The sequence below is a fragment of the Chelonia mydas genome, chromosome 2 (assembly GCF_015237465.2).
Source record: "Chelonia mydas isolate rCheMyd1 chromosome 2, rCheMyd1.pri.v2, whole genome shotgun sequence".
NCBI classification, from domain to species: Eukaryota; Metazoa; Chordata; order Testudines; family Cheloniidae; genus Chelonia; species Chelonia mydas.
The window spans coordinates 88947853-88964212 of record NC_057850.1 but is presented as its reverse complement, the minus strand read 5'-3'; the positions used below and the strand labels follow the sequence as shown (position 1 = coordinate 88964212).

At 39.3% G+C, this 16360-nt stretch overlaps 1 protein-coding gene across 3 annotated transcripts in view; it reads left to right on the top strand.

The window, feature by feature from the left end:
• The window catches only part of SPIRE1 (spire type actin nucleation factor 1), a 173269-nt gene that overhangs the window by 112419 nt on the left and 44490 nt on the right, over positions 1-16360 (top strand). For all 3 annotated transcript variants that reach the window (XM_043539901.1, XM_037892887.2, XM_037892889.2), the window contains exons 5-6: positions 11399-11482; positions 11965-12129. In XM_043539901.1, coding sequence (XP_043395836.1) covers positions 11399-11482; positions 11965-12129 — 249 coding nt within the window. The remainder of the gene's footprint in view (positions 1-11398; positions 11483-11964; positions 12130-16360) is intronic.

Genomic DNA, 16360 nt, shown 5'->3' with positions numbered 1-16360 from the left:
CCAATCCTTTTTTGAATCTTTCTAAGTTCTTGTCCTGAAGGAATTCCTGTGGCAATGAAATCCAGTTGAATTATACACTGTATGAAAAAGTTTCTTTTTATCGATTTTTGAATTTGCCACCTTTTAATTTCATGGATTGTCCCCTTGTTCCTTTGAGGCAAGGGGAACAGATATTCCTGATTTGTCGTCTTTATGCCATTAATTATTTTACCTCATTCGTTGCCTTTGTAAAGTAGACAGTCAGTTTTTTCTGTCTCTCTGTATATTTCAGTCTCTCCATCTGAAAAGATATACTCCTGTAAAGTTCTACCTAAGCAAATAAGTATAAAGAATATCTATTCTTTTGTTCCTTTATTTTTCTTCTCTTTCATTTCAAGTAAAGATTCTAATGGGTCAATTAATAAAATAGCAAATTGTTAATAATATCTATATATTCATGACTACATCTGATAATGGGCTGCAGCTATCTAAGTAATTTTTGAGTGTGTTTCTTCTTAACAATGTTTAATGGATCATTTATTTAGAAAAACAGAGACTGTAGGTCCTCAGCCAACTTGACCTTAATAGTCCATTGGTCGGAAAAGCTATTAAAATACAGTGCTACACAGAATGTATGCTCTGAGAGTAGGATTTAGTGTACCCTAACCTCTTCATAACGGAAAGAATCTTCCTGTCCTGTAAAATGAATTCCTTTGAGGTTAGTCTTCCATTCAGTCTCTGATTGGCAAGGATCGGAGTAGATTTTGCTGTTGGCATGTCATATGAATAAAAACTTAACGTCATCCTAGTTAAAACTGCTAACTATTCAACAGTGGTGGAACTTACACGTTAAATGAAAACATTCCACCTGCTGTATCATTATTTACTTAAATTTTTTTGTGGGCACTGGCGAAATGTGTGTTATACACTTTTTCTGGGTTTTGCCTCATTTGAGAGAATATAGTATGCTCGCTCTGGAATTCCTTGCATTGCTGCTACAGTTCACATCATCGGATGCATGCAGTGGAAAATACATGCATCCGATGAAGTGAGCTGTAGCTCATGAAAGCTTATGCTCATAAAGCTTATAATATTTAAATAAACAAATAAATTTGTTAGTCTCTAAGGTGTCACAAGTACTCCTTTTCTTTTTTGTAAATACTGTGTTCACCATTTGCCTGCGTGTGACATTCCCCAGGGTACAAACTGAACCACTGAGTCCCCTTAACTCTTCAGCCTGGGGTGCCTCTTACACTGCTTTGCTAGTGAAACTCAGCCTCTCCAGGTTCTGCTTACACACAGACATTAGCATATAGAGTCGCTCCCAGCAAAATTACATGAATGCTCTCCCAGCCACTCATGAACTATATACAGGGTGACACCCGCTAATTCTTAGCCGCAGCCTGGTATCCCAGAAATGTGCATCTTGCACTGTTGAGCCTGCTGCTGAACAAACCAAGCTCATTAATTTCCTTTGATGAAATGATGGATTATTATAGTGCCCCAGCCTTTGTTAACCTGAGTACAGATTCCCAAACATTTCAACCAAAACACACTGGTTTAGACAAATCAATAAAACATGTTTATTTACTAGAGAAAGATAGATTTTAAGTGATTATAAGTGATAAAGGCATAAAAGTCAGAGTTGGTTACAAAAGAAATATAAGATAAATCCGCAATCTAATTCCTAAATATTACCAACCTATATAAGATTTGAAAGCAAAAAGGTTTCTCACCCAAAAGCTTAGAGCAGTTCATACAAAGTGGAACACCTTCCAGCTAGGACACACCCCTCCCTCCCCCACACCAACAGTTCAATGATGCTCCTATTGTCTTTCAAGAGATCATGCTGCTGTGAGTAGAGATGTGGGAGGAGAGGTGAGGAGTACGTCACTGTCTCTCCTTTTTATACTGGAAAAGTCTTTGCTTGATCATGGGGTCAGCAATTCCATTGCTATGTGCTCTGCAGGCTGTCCTTCAGGTGAGTTGTAAATGTCTTGTTTACAACTTCCCTGCTGGTGAATCTCCGATGAAATAGATAATGACTCTTTAGCTCCCTGCTGGTGTGCAAATGTTCCTTTGTCGCTGAAAAACTAGTTTGAGCCTGCTTTTCTAACTTAGTTACATGCTAATGTAAGATCATTATTATACAGTAGAATCTCACAATTTTACATACATAGTTGCTGCACATATTTTACCAGGATAATAATGTTCAGTAGGTTGTGAGTTTTGAAATGATATCTCTCAAGGCATACTTTATACACCATATATCATAATCATATAATAGGGATGAACCTGAGGTACAAGGTGTCATATGGGGTGTTACAATGGGCACAATTGATTTCCTTTCTGACCTGCCCTTTAATATCTGTGGCCTTATTTCTGAATAGTGGGTTGATTTTACCAATAAAATGCATGAAAAAAGAAATTCCTCATTTTGTAGCTTCTGCTCATCAAGGCCCAGATTTTTAAAAGGTATTTAGGCATTGTTTCACTCAGCATTGCAGTGGCTAGTTGGTTTAGTAGCCTAAGAGTATGTCTACACAGCAAAGAAAAACCCATAGCTAGCCTATGCCAGCCGACTTCGACTCATGGGGCTCAGGCTGCAGGGCTGTTTCATTGCTGTGTAGACGTCTGGGCTTGGGCTGGAGCCTGAGCTCTGGGACCCGCCCACCATGCAGGAAGTCTACACAGCAATGGGAGCGCCCCGCAGCCTGAGCCCTGCAAACCAGAGTTGACTGGCACAGACCAGCTGTGGATTTCTAAGTCTCATTTTCAAAAGTGACATAGGCCTGTAGGAGCCTGTGTCTTATGGAAAGTCAGTGGGACTCAGGCCTCTAGGTCACTTTTGAAAATGAGTCTTGGGCTTCTAAATCAATTAGGGATTGAAATGCTGAGCAGAGCAGTGCCTAAATACTTTTTAAAAATCTGGGCCCAGATCTTTAGCCAGTGTGATACCTGTCGTGCCGTGTACGGCTTACCTAGTTGGCTGTTCCCATGAGGGCAGCTGAACTGCAGCAAAAGCTTAAATACCCTTGCATAGTGGGAATTTCTACATGCTTTTAATTATACCTCTTAGGAAATCTTTCCAGTGGATATTAACCCCTTCTAGCAACATTAAAAAAATTAGGAATTTGTAATAATCTTTATCACCTGTTTTTGGACACAGAGTCTTCATTTTCCCATTACATTTGACTCTTAAAGTGGAAAATGGTAGGTGTTTCAGTCAAAAAATTTTCATGGTCATGGTCTTGAATCACTCTCTCCCCTTTAACAGAGCAGCGTGTAACCTAATAACACCACCAGCGGGGTTTTTATAATTTTGCAATAACAATTTATTAACAGTAAGTGAAACAATTAGCTAAGTTGTTTACTCAAACTTAGATCCAAAGAGCAACATTTCTTCTGTCCCACACTGTCAGCCCATAAAAATTTACCTTGGAGGATAAACATTTTGGATCAAACAGTATATTAACATAATATTCTATGCTGTACTTTAATTATGAATGTTATAGAATATTGCTACAGTTACTTTCCAGAAACTCAAAATCCTTGCCAAATGTTTCTCTGCTTGATCCCCTGTGTAAGTTAATGAAGAAGAGCCATTGATATCCACCCAAGACCTCAATTTGGAGTCTGTCAGTGCATTTGCTGAATTGATAAGTAAGGGATCACAACTGAGCAACCCTTTTCCACCTCTCTCCACACTAGGGCATGTCTTCTCTACTCCCACTCCTACTGTCTTAGAAACAGATGTTTTTGATATGATATTCAAAAGTCCTATAGCAGCACAAAGGATAAGAAACATTTTAGTGGCTGAGTCTGCAGACCTTACTCTCATGAGTAATTCAATTGACTGAAATGGGAGATACTCAAGTGAGTAAGGGCTGGAGGCCCAGTCCATAGGGCTTAAGTCTGATGTTTGATAATTGGGTATGTAAAATCAACTATTACCCTTGGGCAGTACCTTCTTTTATATGTTACGTATTCTTACATCAGAGATCAGATGTGCAAGTCTATTTTCTCTGTTCCCCAGTTATCAGTCAGTCACTTCCATCAATAAAACAACCTCTAGAAATGGAGAATACATACAGAAATTATGATTACATTTTTAAACTGCTAAAGTGTAAACAAGCCCAGGAATTATACCCCTATTTATGAAAAGCTCCTTGAAATGTTAAAATGTAGAGACCATTTAGAGGCCATTGTGTTCAAGTGATTCTTTGCTGTTGTCCTGACATGTACATTACATAACCTTCCATCTGTCACTGAGCAAAGGAAAGTATTTTTCAAATATGGGCCATTTAACAATAATAATTGTACTTGACTGTTTTAAGTAATGCAAAAATAAATGTAAAGACATCTATATATTTATTTACTCAGACTGCTAGAGAATTGTGTGTGAGAACACAACGTTTCAAAAAAATGCCAAATGCTTTCGTTGTTATAAAATGAAGACTGTTGAAATGCTTAATATTCAGACTTCTGGTGTGTAGCCTGCAAATCTGTTTCCTAATTTTCTGAATGAATGCCCAGTCTATAACATGTGAGTGAGATTTGTAGTGTGGGTTTGAGGGCTTTGGGTCAGCTAAGATAACTTCTTAATATTTTCCCCTTCTAAAACGGAAGTCCGTCTGTGCTGTGATTTTAATATTATAGCAAAAATAGCTTCCTCTGGTCTGTTTCCCAAGGGTAAGCACAAATGGATACAGCAGCTGAGGTTATTCATACGGATTTCGGATTTCAATTAAGTTCTGACAAACGCTCTATTTTATTCTAAGTGTTTTGGTTTGCATAATTTGTGATTGATTTCTAACCCCACTGATCTTGGCTGATTGAGGGGGGAGGTGATACAGTTAATTCAGTCTAGAGGACTTGGCATGTATGTCCATCACAAGAAATTGTTTCCTCTGAGCAGTACCCAGCATACAGAGAAGAGTTAAAGGAAACCTTCATAACCAATGTTTGTAAGGTCAGAACATTTCCTATTTGTGTATGTTGCTAAATTCCAGTGTCTTCTAAATTTATAACAAGGAAATTACATAGTATTTCATTGTTTTTCAAAACACTGAGAAACTCAAGTCTTTCTCAAAAAAAAAAAAAAAAAAGAGTACCTGTGGCACCTTAGAGACTAACAAATTTATTTGAGCATAAGCTTTCGTGAGCTACAGCTCACTTCATCAGATGCATTCAGTGGAAAATACAGAGGGGAGATTTATATACACAGAGAACATGAAACAATGGGTGTTACCATACACACTATAACAAGAGTGATTACTTAAGGTGAGCTATTACCAGCAGGAGAGAAAAAAACCCTTTTGTAGTGATAATCAAGATGGGCCATTTCAGCACACCTTGCAAACAACACCTGGCAACCTTCAATCTTTTGAGCAATTAATATGACGTGAAACTCTCTATATATTAATTCCTAATGTGCATACCGCCATGATATCTAGGTGCTAAGTAGCCTTCAAACATTTTGGCAATAGGATTTAGACTTGCTATCTCTTCCTCTTCTCTTTTCCTCCCTCGTTTAGCTTGTTTGGTATTGTTTTGTTGTTTGCCTTCTGGGAGACCGAAGCAGATTATTTTGTAGTTCCATTAGTGGATGAAGGTCTGCTTTCCATTGTGACTTAAAACCAATAAGTCTGCTTCGTTCTGATCCCCAGTAAAAGAGAGCTCAGAACCATCTCCTGAAAGTGTCTTGCCTTCTGTTCCTGGGAGATTCTACCTAGGGACTGACAACCACAATATCCCTGATGATTGTAGTTGCTGTATCACAATGTCCAAGGATTACGCTAGCTTTTTTTGGCATGGCGTTGCATTGGGAGCTCAAGTTCAGTTGTGTGTCCGCTGTGATCTTTTGATCCTTTTCAGAGTCATCGCTTTCCAGGAGACAGTCCTCCATTCTGTAGATGTGGGCTGAATTCTTAGTTCCTGAATGTGTGACTTTGCAATGGGCTATATTAAAACACATTTTGTTTGAATGGGCCCAGCCTATCAAATGATCAAGATTATTCTGTATGACTACCTGGTCCTCATTATTTTTGACTCTGGGTCATTTGGTGTGTCCTTTTTTTATTGACATAATATCAGCACTCTTCCAGTCTTCTAAAATTTCCCTGGTATTCCAAGATTTATTGAAAACTAACATCAGCAGGCCAGAGATCTCCTCAGCCTTCTCTTTTTGGACTGTTGAGTGAAAGTTATTTGAGCCTACTGATTTTAAAATGATCATTCCAGTAGCTATGCAGCGTAGTTGTAACTGTGTCGGTCCCAAGATTTCACCTCGTCTCTCTAATACCATAGTAGATGTTGTTTAACACCTGGAGTGAAAGGACAGAGTTTCTTTTCTGGCTGGTAGCCTTTGCTGTTACAGCTCTCCAGCCCTGTCATGGTGTGATTTACCTGGACTTGGCCTTCCTCAAATAGAAGCTTCCTCTCTTACTATATTGTGTAGGGACTAATGAGATGGGTGCCTTATTTTGAAGGTGGTCCATCAGCTAGTCAAACCTTTTCTCTCCTCCTGATTCTTAGTGGTAAAGAGAATCAGGTTGGAATCTTATAACATGGTGGGATATTTAGCATTTATGCCAGTCTTGCTGCCTTTGGGTATAAGCCAGCCCAAAAAACCATGTTAAAGAACAGAAAGCTTTAATGGTTGCTGAAATGGATAATTGCTGCGGGTATTGTTCAACATTCAAAGTAAAGATTAAGCAGCTGGAATATGTTAACTTTGTAAAAATAATTGCTTATTGAAGGGAGTAGCAGTCTGACTGTTGTCAGTTTGTTCACCAAAGTTAACCTTGGTTCTGAGGAGCAGGAGGAGAAAGCATTAGGATGATTTTATAATTTTTGCAGGCCTTCAACAAAAGTTTCCAGTTTAAGAGAAAACAAGGCATTTACAGGTCACAAAGACTGGCATTGAAATCGTTACCACTACTTTGCATTTGATGGAGAAATGGATGAATACTTGGACTTCAATACTGATATAAATGCAGAAGTAAATGTAAATAAGACTTTTCTATAATATTTCCTCTTTTGGGGAAAGGACTTATTGCTTTTTAAAGTAACAGACTGATATCACTGACAGCTGCAAAGCACGTACAAGTTTCCATACACACGTTTTCCCCAGTTGTCTATAAACCACCACAGTCTCCAGTGGAGATAATGCTAAGCTGTCACCGCATTGTGTGGCCATTTAAGGATGCCTACAGATGTTCACTGGAAAATAGGTTCAGACTGCTATGTTTATTTGCTATGTAATGTGAACAATATTCACACGCAGAGGTAAAGGAAGTGTTATTGAAGTAGCACACTGTTTTACCTATGTTTGTTAACCATTTCAGGTACTAAAGCCTAATAAATTTAATTCAAAAGAAAACAATTTATGAAAGATTTTCTTATGGTATTTATAATGTGGCTGTGCACATGAATTAAAATTAAAAAGTATGTTAGCAGATTTTTTCAGTGAAACAAGACCGTATTGATTATATGCATCATTTACACACACACACACACACACACACACACTTGGATTACCTTCAATACAGTGTAGAATGAGAAGCTACTGAATGCTCATTCCCTTGGGGATTATGACTTCATGCAAGTTTAAACAGAATTTAGCAGGTCCCGTATGGGCAAGGTAGTTATCATGATTTGCTGTCAAACTGGGAGGATGTATCTTTTGGAGCCCCACAGGGGTCTGTCCTAGGTCCAGTGCTTTTCAATATTTTCATTAATGATCTGGATAATGGAGTGGAGAGTATCCTTATATAATTTGCAGATAACTTCAAGATGGGAGGGGTTACATCCACTTTGGAGGACAGAATTAAAATTTAAAAGGATGTTGAAAAATTGAAGAAATGGTCTGAAATTAAGAAGATAAAATCTAAGAAAGACAAGTGCAAAGTACTACACCTAGAAAGGAAAGATTATAAGTACACCCACAAAATGGGGAATAAATGGTGAGATGGTAGTACTGATTAAAGGAATCTGGAGGTTATGGTGGATCACAAATTGAACATGAGTCAACAATGTGATGCAGTTGTGAAAAAGAGTAGTATTCTGGGGTGTATTAACAGGAGTATTTGTATGGAAGACCCAGGAGGTAATTGACCCACTCTGCTTGGCACTGATGAGTCCTTAGCTGGAGTGCTGTGTCTAATTCTGAACATCACACTTTAGGAAAGATGTGGATAACTCAGAGCATCCAGCGAAGAGCAACAAAAATGATAAAAGGTTTAGAAAGCCTGATCTGTGAGGAAAGGTTAATAAAATTGGGCAGGCTTAGCCTTGAGAAAAGAAGACTGAGGACAGATCTGATAACAGCCTTTAAATGTGTCAAGGGCTTTTATAAAGAGGACTGTGGTCATTTGTTATCAGTGTCCACTGGAGATAGAACAAGAAATAATGGGCTTAATGTGCAACACGGGAGATTTAGGTTAGATATTGGGAAAAACTTTCTAACTAGAAGGATAGTTAAGCTTGAAATAGGCTTCCAAAGCAGGTTGTAAAGGTTTTTAAGAACAGGTTGGACAAACACCTGTCAGGGATGGTCAAGGTTTACGTGGTCCTGCCTCAAGTGCTGGATTTGATGACTTCTTGAGGTCCCTTCCAGCTCTAAATTTCTATGGCCCCTAGTTCTTATATTATGGGAGGAAGTAAATAACTTTTCCTTATTCACTTTCTCCACACCACTCATGATTTTATATACCTCTATCATATTCCCCCTTAGTCTCCTCTTTTCCAAGCTGAAAAGTCCTAGCCAATTTAATCTCTCCTCATATGGGACCCATTCCAAACCCCTAATCATTTTAGTTGCCCTTTTCTGAACCTTTTATAATGCCAGTATATCTTTTTTGAGATGAGCAGATCACATCTCTACGCAGTATTCAAGATGTGGGCATACCATGGATTTATATAAGGGCAATAAGATATTCTCTATCTTATTCTCTATCCCTTTTTTTAATGATTCCTAACATCCCTTTTCCTTTTTTTGAATGACGCTGCACACTGCGTGGACGTCTTCAGAGAACTATCCACGATGACTCCAAGATCTCTTTCCTGATTAGTTGTAGCTAAATTGGCCCCCATCATATTGTATGTATAGTTGGGGTTATTTTTTCCAATGTGCACTACTTTACGTTTATCCACATTAAATTTCATCTGCCATTTTGTTGCCCAATCACTTAGTTTTGTGAGACAGTTCTTCACAGTCTGCTTTGGCCTTAACTATCTTGAGCAGTTTAGTATCATCTGCAAACTTTGCCACCTCACTGTTTACCCCTTTCTCCAGATCATTTATGAATAAGTTGAATAGAATTGGCCCTAGGACTGACCCTTGGGGCACATCACTAGTTACCCCTCTCCATTCTGAAAATTTACCATTTATTCCTACCCTTTGTTCCCTGTTTTTTAACCAATTCTCAATCCATGAAAAGAGCTTCCTTCTTATCCCATGACAACTTAATTTCCTTAAGAGCCTTTGGCGAGGGACCTTGTCAAAGGCTTTCTGATAAGATGGTAGAGTTCAGCTCAAACTTTCACATGAGGATTGGCTGCTCGTATGGTTCCCATCCCAGGACTGCTCAGCCCAGCTCCTCTTTCTAGAGATCCAATCCCACCTTGCTTTGTGACCAGATAGAGTAAAATTGTTTCAGTGAGTCAAACGAATCTAACCTTTTCTCAGTAGGACCAACACCTGCTAACACCTGGGATGTTTCAAGCAAACACTGTCAGTCTGCTAGGGTACATCTGCACTGCAATAAAAAACCCGTGGCACCAAGTCTCAGAGCCTGGATCAATTGTTTCGGGCTTGGGCAGTGAGGCAAAAAATTATAGTGTAGATATTTGGGATCAGGATGGAGCCCTGGTCTCTGAGACCCTCCCAACTTGCTCGGTCTCAGAGCCTGGACTCCTGAAATAAATTTTAATAGCTACCTGCACTGCTTCATTGAAAGATTCTTCTGAGGCTTTGGGCAAAGATTTAAACTGTAGCAGTTTCAGTGTAATATATAATAAACAGAAAATTATATTTTTAAACCTTTTTTTATACATTTTTGTAAAAAAACAGACCCAGACTCTCTTTGTTGATTGCTTCAATTATAGGGAATACCCAAGTATGTTACGTTGGTTTAATTACGTTGTCAGCTCAGAAGAGAGGACAAATATTTCTGTGCTACATACATAAATAATTTAAACATTTCCAGATCTGTAACCTATTGATTTAATCTCCTAACATAAACTCAAGAGGTTTACTGAACAAAAGTTTGGAGCCAGTTATGTTTCATGAAAATGCATGAATAAACAATTGGAAAAATGTAAAAAAATCCTGTTAATGTGCAGTTCTATTCTGAAACTATCTGTAAACGTGGAATAGTGAGTTTCCATGTTTGTGTCTCAGTGATTCCATTTCAAAGGCATTCAGTTTACAAGCAAAAAGTTGTATTCTATATAAATGTGTGATTTTTATGTATGTTGTGAATATATATGAGACTATTTCCATGAGTGCAAAGAGTCCATATATTTAAATCTTGAATTGCAACTATTTGTTTTAATGTTAAGTGGTCTAATAAACCCACTCTGTGACCTGCTGTAGCATTCAGTCATTATTCTTATTCTAGTCAAAGTCCGAACGTTTGGCTCTTTATTAAGAAAGCTTCACCTACATTGAGGAGGGACATTTTCTTTTTTTAAACTTTTTATTTAGTCGTTATTAACATACATGAACTTTCCACACAAGTATTTAAGAAATCTTATTAATAACCTGTATTTGTTATCTTTAAAAGATCCCTTTGTGATTGGTCAAGTTCTTATCATTATCTGTGTATTTATTTTTTTCAAATTCAAAAAACCATATATTTTAAAGTCTGCTTCATGTAAAACTGTCATTTTTTCCATTGAAAAGCATTCCTAGACTTGGTTTCTCTACACTACTAATATTGGGGGAATCTGAACAAGCTATCATGCATCTGGCTGCTAGTAATAATTGTGATATCAATGGGTCCTTCCCCAGGTCGATAACCTCCTTTGGGCTATAACCTAATATTACTGAGTTCTGTGGGTAGTCTGTCTTTAACTATCTTGAAATTTCTATTTGTTTCCCTCCCAAATACTATTTTCTTATGTTATTCCCACCATATGTGCAGAAAAGTCCTATTCCTTCACATCCTCTTCAGCATTTATGAATCCTTTTTTATATATATAAAAGGGTACCCTTTCATTAACAATATTGGAAGTCTAATTTCTAATTTGCTGTACATGTTCTGAAAACATTGCTTGGAATATCCACCATGTAAATTGTGAAAGATGAATAGACACAGAAGGAAACCATATTCTATTAAACCTTTTCTACTTTATTTCAATACAGTTTTATGTTCTTATACAGCTTATTTACTATATTGCTTTTAATTGACAGAATCTGAAGAAGATTCAGGAAATGGACAAAGAAAAGAGTGATGAATCCAGCACAGACCTTGATGAGCTGAAAAATGCTGACTGGGTAGGGCTGTAGTCATTTACCATAATTTTCAATAGGTTATATTTTGATGAAAAAAATTAGATATTCTTAAGCTGCTTGCTTGTCACCTGCTTTCTGTAAAAAACAGTGTTTAGGATTTTTTGTTTCTGTAGTATGACTTGCTAATGACTCATAGAAAAAGTGGAAAATAAATGAAATCCAACACTGCCATCAGTGATTTACTGAATTACACTGTGATTTTGGGATTTCTGTTAGTGACTAGAATAATCCACCAGATTTGTTTTCTAGTTTAAGATGGATTTTGACCCAGGTTTTCAAACCCACTGTACCACCTATCTACTTCATTGTTGTAAAAAATAAAATAAATTTAGTCTTATTTAGTTGGTTTAATGGTTCTCTGATGTGACGAGTGAGCTGTTTTTGCCTTAACTGCATTGGTACTCAGTAATAATGAGAGTACAGTAAGTGTTCTGAAACCTTATTTGTCTCCTTTGACGCTTCAGGCTCGCTTTTGGGTACAGGTGATGCGAGATTTGCGGGATGGTGTTAAACTGAAGAAGGTTCAAGAGCGTCAGTATAACCCACTTCCAATAGAATATCAGCTCACACCCTATGAAATGCTGATGGATGACATTCGATCCAAACGCTATACCTTAAGGAAGGTTATGGTGAGTTAAGAATACCATTATGATAGATCTATACAGTCACCAGTCACCATTGCTTTCACTTTGTTTTTCAGATTTGTTACTTCAATCATGTAGTCAGCTAGTCTTACATTGTTTTTACTGTATCCTAAATTTTGAATATTAATTAAGAAAAAAATGGATCCATCAAAATGTTGTGCGCCTTGCTTTCAGATGACAAGGACAAAAAAATTTCAGGAGACAGGAAACCGACATTTGATACGCTTGAACAAATTGATTTTGTGCTGACTTGCTAGTAACACTAAAATTCAGGTTAACAGTCTTGCCTGTACTTCCCAATCAATATGAATTTTTTTAGTTGGCTCTTCATACTGTGGAGTACATTACTGACCAACGGTAACATAATTTTGTAAAGATATATATTACTTCAGAGCTCCTTGGCCATAATACTTTTCAAGGTGTGAAATGCATGAGAATGGCATCTCATACTGTCATAAAAGAGGAAAGCCAAAAGTATCTGCAAACTTCATCATAGGCACTTAAATTATTGAAGTAGGACAGTCCAATCTAAAGCTCAGGAATTATACCTTGCGGGAATGAATACCTTCCCTTGAAGTCTTCAGCTTTAATAAAGGCTCACAAGTTCTGATTTGGGCATGACTGTTTCAGCACAATGCAGTGTTCCTTTGGACTCAAGAGAACAAGCTGAGACATTGAGGCAAGCTTCCAAATATCAGTGAATTACTTCCCAGACACTCATGTACAACTTAGGAGTGACTGTCAGGAAGATGCACTTTCTGTATTAGGACCACCTACTCCTTGGTATGTCCTGGAATCTCTCAGACCTTCTATTGCAGCTGCTTCATATAATGGTTTTTTAAATGGTCATTATCATGCAATTAATAATGGACACCAGGAACTGAAGATTTCTTAACAGTGATGAGCACATTCAGAAATCCCTGTGTAAATGCATGGATTTGAATAGTGTCAATGCTCTCAGCACTGAGAACTGCCTTGAGTTTTCCTGGTTCGTTTTTGCCCACTGATTGCACTAAGACAAATGTTGTCGACTAGAGAGGGCTGGGAAATGATTTTATGCAACTTTGCGGGGGGTTAGGGGGTTCAATAGGATTTTAAGATTCTTGACAAAAACTCTCAAAATTTTCTGTGTGTTGAAAAAACTATTTTCCCCACCCAAAAATATTTTGATGGAAGGTTTTTAACCAGCTCTATTGTTGATACATCTTGTGCCTTGTTCTAGAATCACAGAATTTTGCACTGAGCTTGGATGGCTTCTGATTTTTTCCTGCCCCTATCTCACCCTACCCCCAATAGATTGGCATAGAATAGAATAGAAATATCCACTCCTTATAATGGAATGTAGCCACACCCCCTTCCTCACACAAGAAGGCATTGTGATTATGAATGATAGTCTGGAACCAATTGACGTTACATGGTGCTTCATGTGTTTCAAAGTGATATGTAAACATTACCTCATCAGTCCCTACAGCTCTCCTGTGAGGTAGGCAAGTGTGTTGTTAGCCTTATTTTACAGATAGGGAAATAGAGTTATTCCTGATGTGACTGGTTGTGCTCTGCTATCATGTGAGTGTGACAGATGTAAGTTATAGGTTGTATCTTTGGGTCAGGGTGGGCACCTCTCTCATCCCAGACATCCTTCCTTGGATATGGCCATTGCTGTAGAGCTGGTGTGGAGTTTAGGGTGTAGCTCTGTGTAGTCTTATGTAGTCTTCTGCAGGCAAAAAGCAGTCTGAATGAAAAAGGCCAACAAAATAATCCTGCAGCCCACAAAACGGTCAGCGCTTACCCCTCAAGGCAAAAGTTAAATAGTTTCTGTAAAGGGGGTCGAGGTTCCTAGCTCCCTGAAGGGTCTGAGGGGCCCAGGCTGAGTGTCCTGGCCTCTTAAAAAGGAAAGCAAAGCAAAGATAGTCATTGCATTTCCCCAGAGGGAGCAGGGGGCGTATGCTCTTCAGCAGCTTTCCTGCAATAGATGCTGCTGTTGAGACACTATGGTGATGAGGGCAATTTAAGTACATAGGTAGTAATGTTATCTATCTTATAGCTAAGGTTCAGAGAGCTGTGTTACTTTTAATATCAACCACAGAGCAAAAGAAAAACAAAACCTGGAGGCCCTTTGCTTGTGACACAATACATGGATTCAGTACAGTAATTTTGTTTGACTAGGAGCCCTGGACGATATTCTAGTTCACCTTTTGCCAACATAGCCTCAAATTTGACTTCTGTCAAGTTAGTTCTCAAAAGATTTTCTTCGTGTGGTTGGTGTTGAAGGCACAGCTGCTCTTTCTGAAACCCAGATACTAGCTATGTACTATATGCCTGCAGGCAAGCATTTCTGTCCTGCTTCTTTCATCTATGAAAAATACTAGGCAGGTTGTCTAAAGCCACTTTTGGTCACATGGGCATAAAAGTGAATTAGGATTAGAATCTGCTGCAGGTACAAAATCTATGGGTTTGTCTCTGAAACTGTTGCTAGCTTTGTCTGACTACAACTTGCTGGTACCTCCATGCTAGAAAAATAACTTGTTTCTTATTATAAAGTTTCCACCTAGTAGTTTGTGTTTTGCTGCTGAGCATGCTCGAAGAATTTCTGTGCAGAAAATTGTATAATAATATGGATGCAGTTTGATAGGAAATGAAATTTACTGAAGCCTGAAGGGTTCACAGATCCTTACAAGTTCAGTTAGATCTCCTGGGCGGACTCGCTGTGGGAAGCGCACAGAGGTGCAGAGGATGTTGAATGCTCCGAGGTCAGACCCAGGAAGGTGGAAGCCGTGTAAGCTTTTTGCCCTGAAGACAGTCTGCTCACAGAAAGAAGACTTCACCAGAGTCCTGACTGGCTTTGTAGGGAGCAGTTCCAGAGCATTGCCCGGATAACCTTTAGCCAGTGACCTGGAGAAGTTCGAACCCACCAACGTTCCTATGGATGCCCCAGCATCTCTCCCATTCCTTGGTAGGAGTTACACCAGGCCCTTCCAGTTTTATGCCCTTCCAATTTCACGCCCTCCCTTAGGTCAGAGGTGCTTGATGGCACTCACATGCCGCATGGGGGAAGGTTTCTGCGGCCCGTGCCCTTTTGCCACCCCACAATCCCCGGGGGTCAAACTGGGATCGGGTCTTCTCCCAGTGCTCCAGTCTGGAGGGTTGCAATTCGGCTCTCTTGGTTAAGAGCCACATCTTGACCTGGGCCACTCTCTGACCAGGTGTCTCTGTCCCCCGCCGTTCGGCATCAGCCCAGCACCCGGCCCTGTGTTTGAGGTGTCGGTGAACCCTGTAAAGGCCTTGGCAAAGTCGGGGTTTACCAGATTTACCGGGCCCTGGATTAGAGCCTCCTTCAACGCAGAGAGAGCCCTCTGGCACTACTCGGTCCAGACCAGCTCGTCTTGCTTCTCCTTCTTACATAGCTCAGTGATGGGGGCAGCTAGGGAGCTCAAGTGGGGTACAAGCCTCCAGTAGTACCACGCCATCCCAATAAAGTCCTGGACCTGTTTCTTGGTCTGGGGAACAGGCCACTCTCTGATTATCTCCACCTTTTCAGCTTTTACCGTCAGTCCTGCCTCCCTGAGGCAGCCCAGCACCCTCTTCACCTGGGACACAGACTGTTCACTTACAGAATTAGCATGGAGACATTCCTTTCTCAACAACCTGTCTCCCCAACAAGCTGACCAAACATAGCCTTTGGTTATAGGCCTGTTTAACTTTCTTAACAGCTTTTACTCCATCTGAGACCTTCTCAAAGCTATCCACACTGGATCTTTCAACAGGAAAGTCAGTGGCTTAATTCACAACAGAAAATTTCTGGCTGTTAGGAGCTGAAACTTCCTTGATTAAATCACTTTCACACCCTTCAGTTGCAGTAAACTGTTTGCAAAGACTACCATGAGGATTCCTTTCCCTAGGGGCTTTTCTATGCAACAATTCATCCTTCACAGAAATTCTGCCCTTACCCTCTTTACCTAGGGCTTGCTCTAGAGGAACACTTTACTGAGCAACAACAGATTCTTTCTGGATCTCACTTACATCCAGAGTTACCTCTGGCCCGTCAGGCAGATTCCTACACAATCCCTTTTCAGGCAAACTCACAGGCTTCCTAGATAAAAAGTTAGAAGCATTCTCCTTCCCTTTGCCACACACAAATTCAGGAATCTTTTCCTTCTTGCTACAGGTTTCCATACCATCAGTAGGTAACACAATCAGATCACCTTTATGCTCTCTT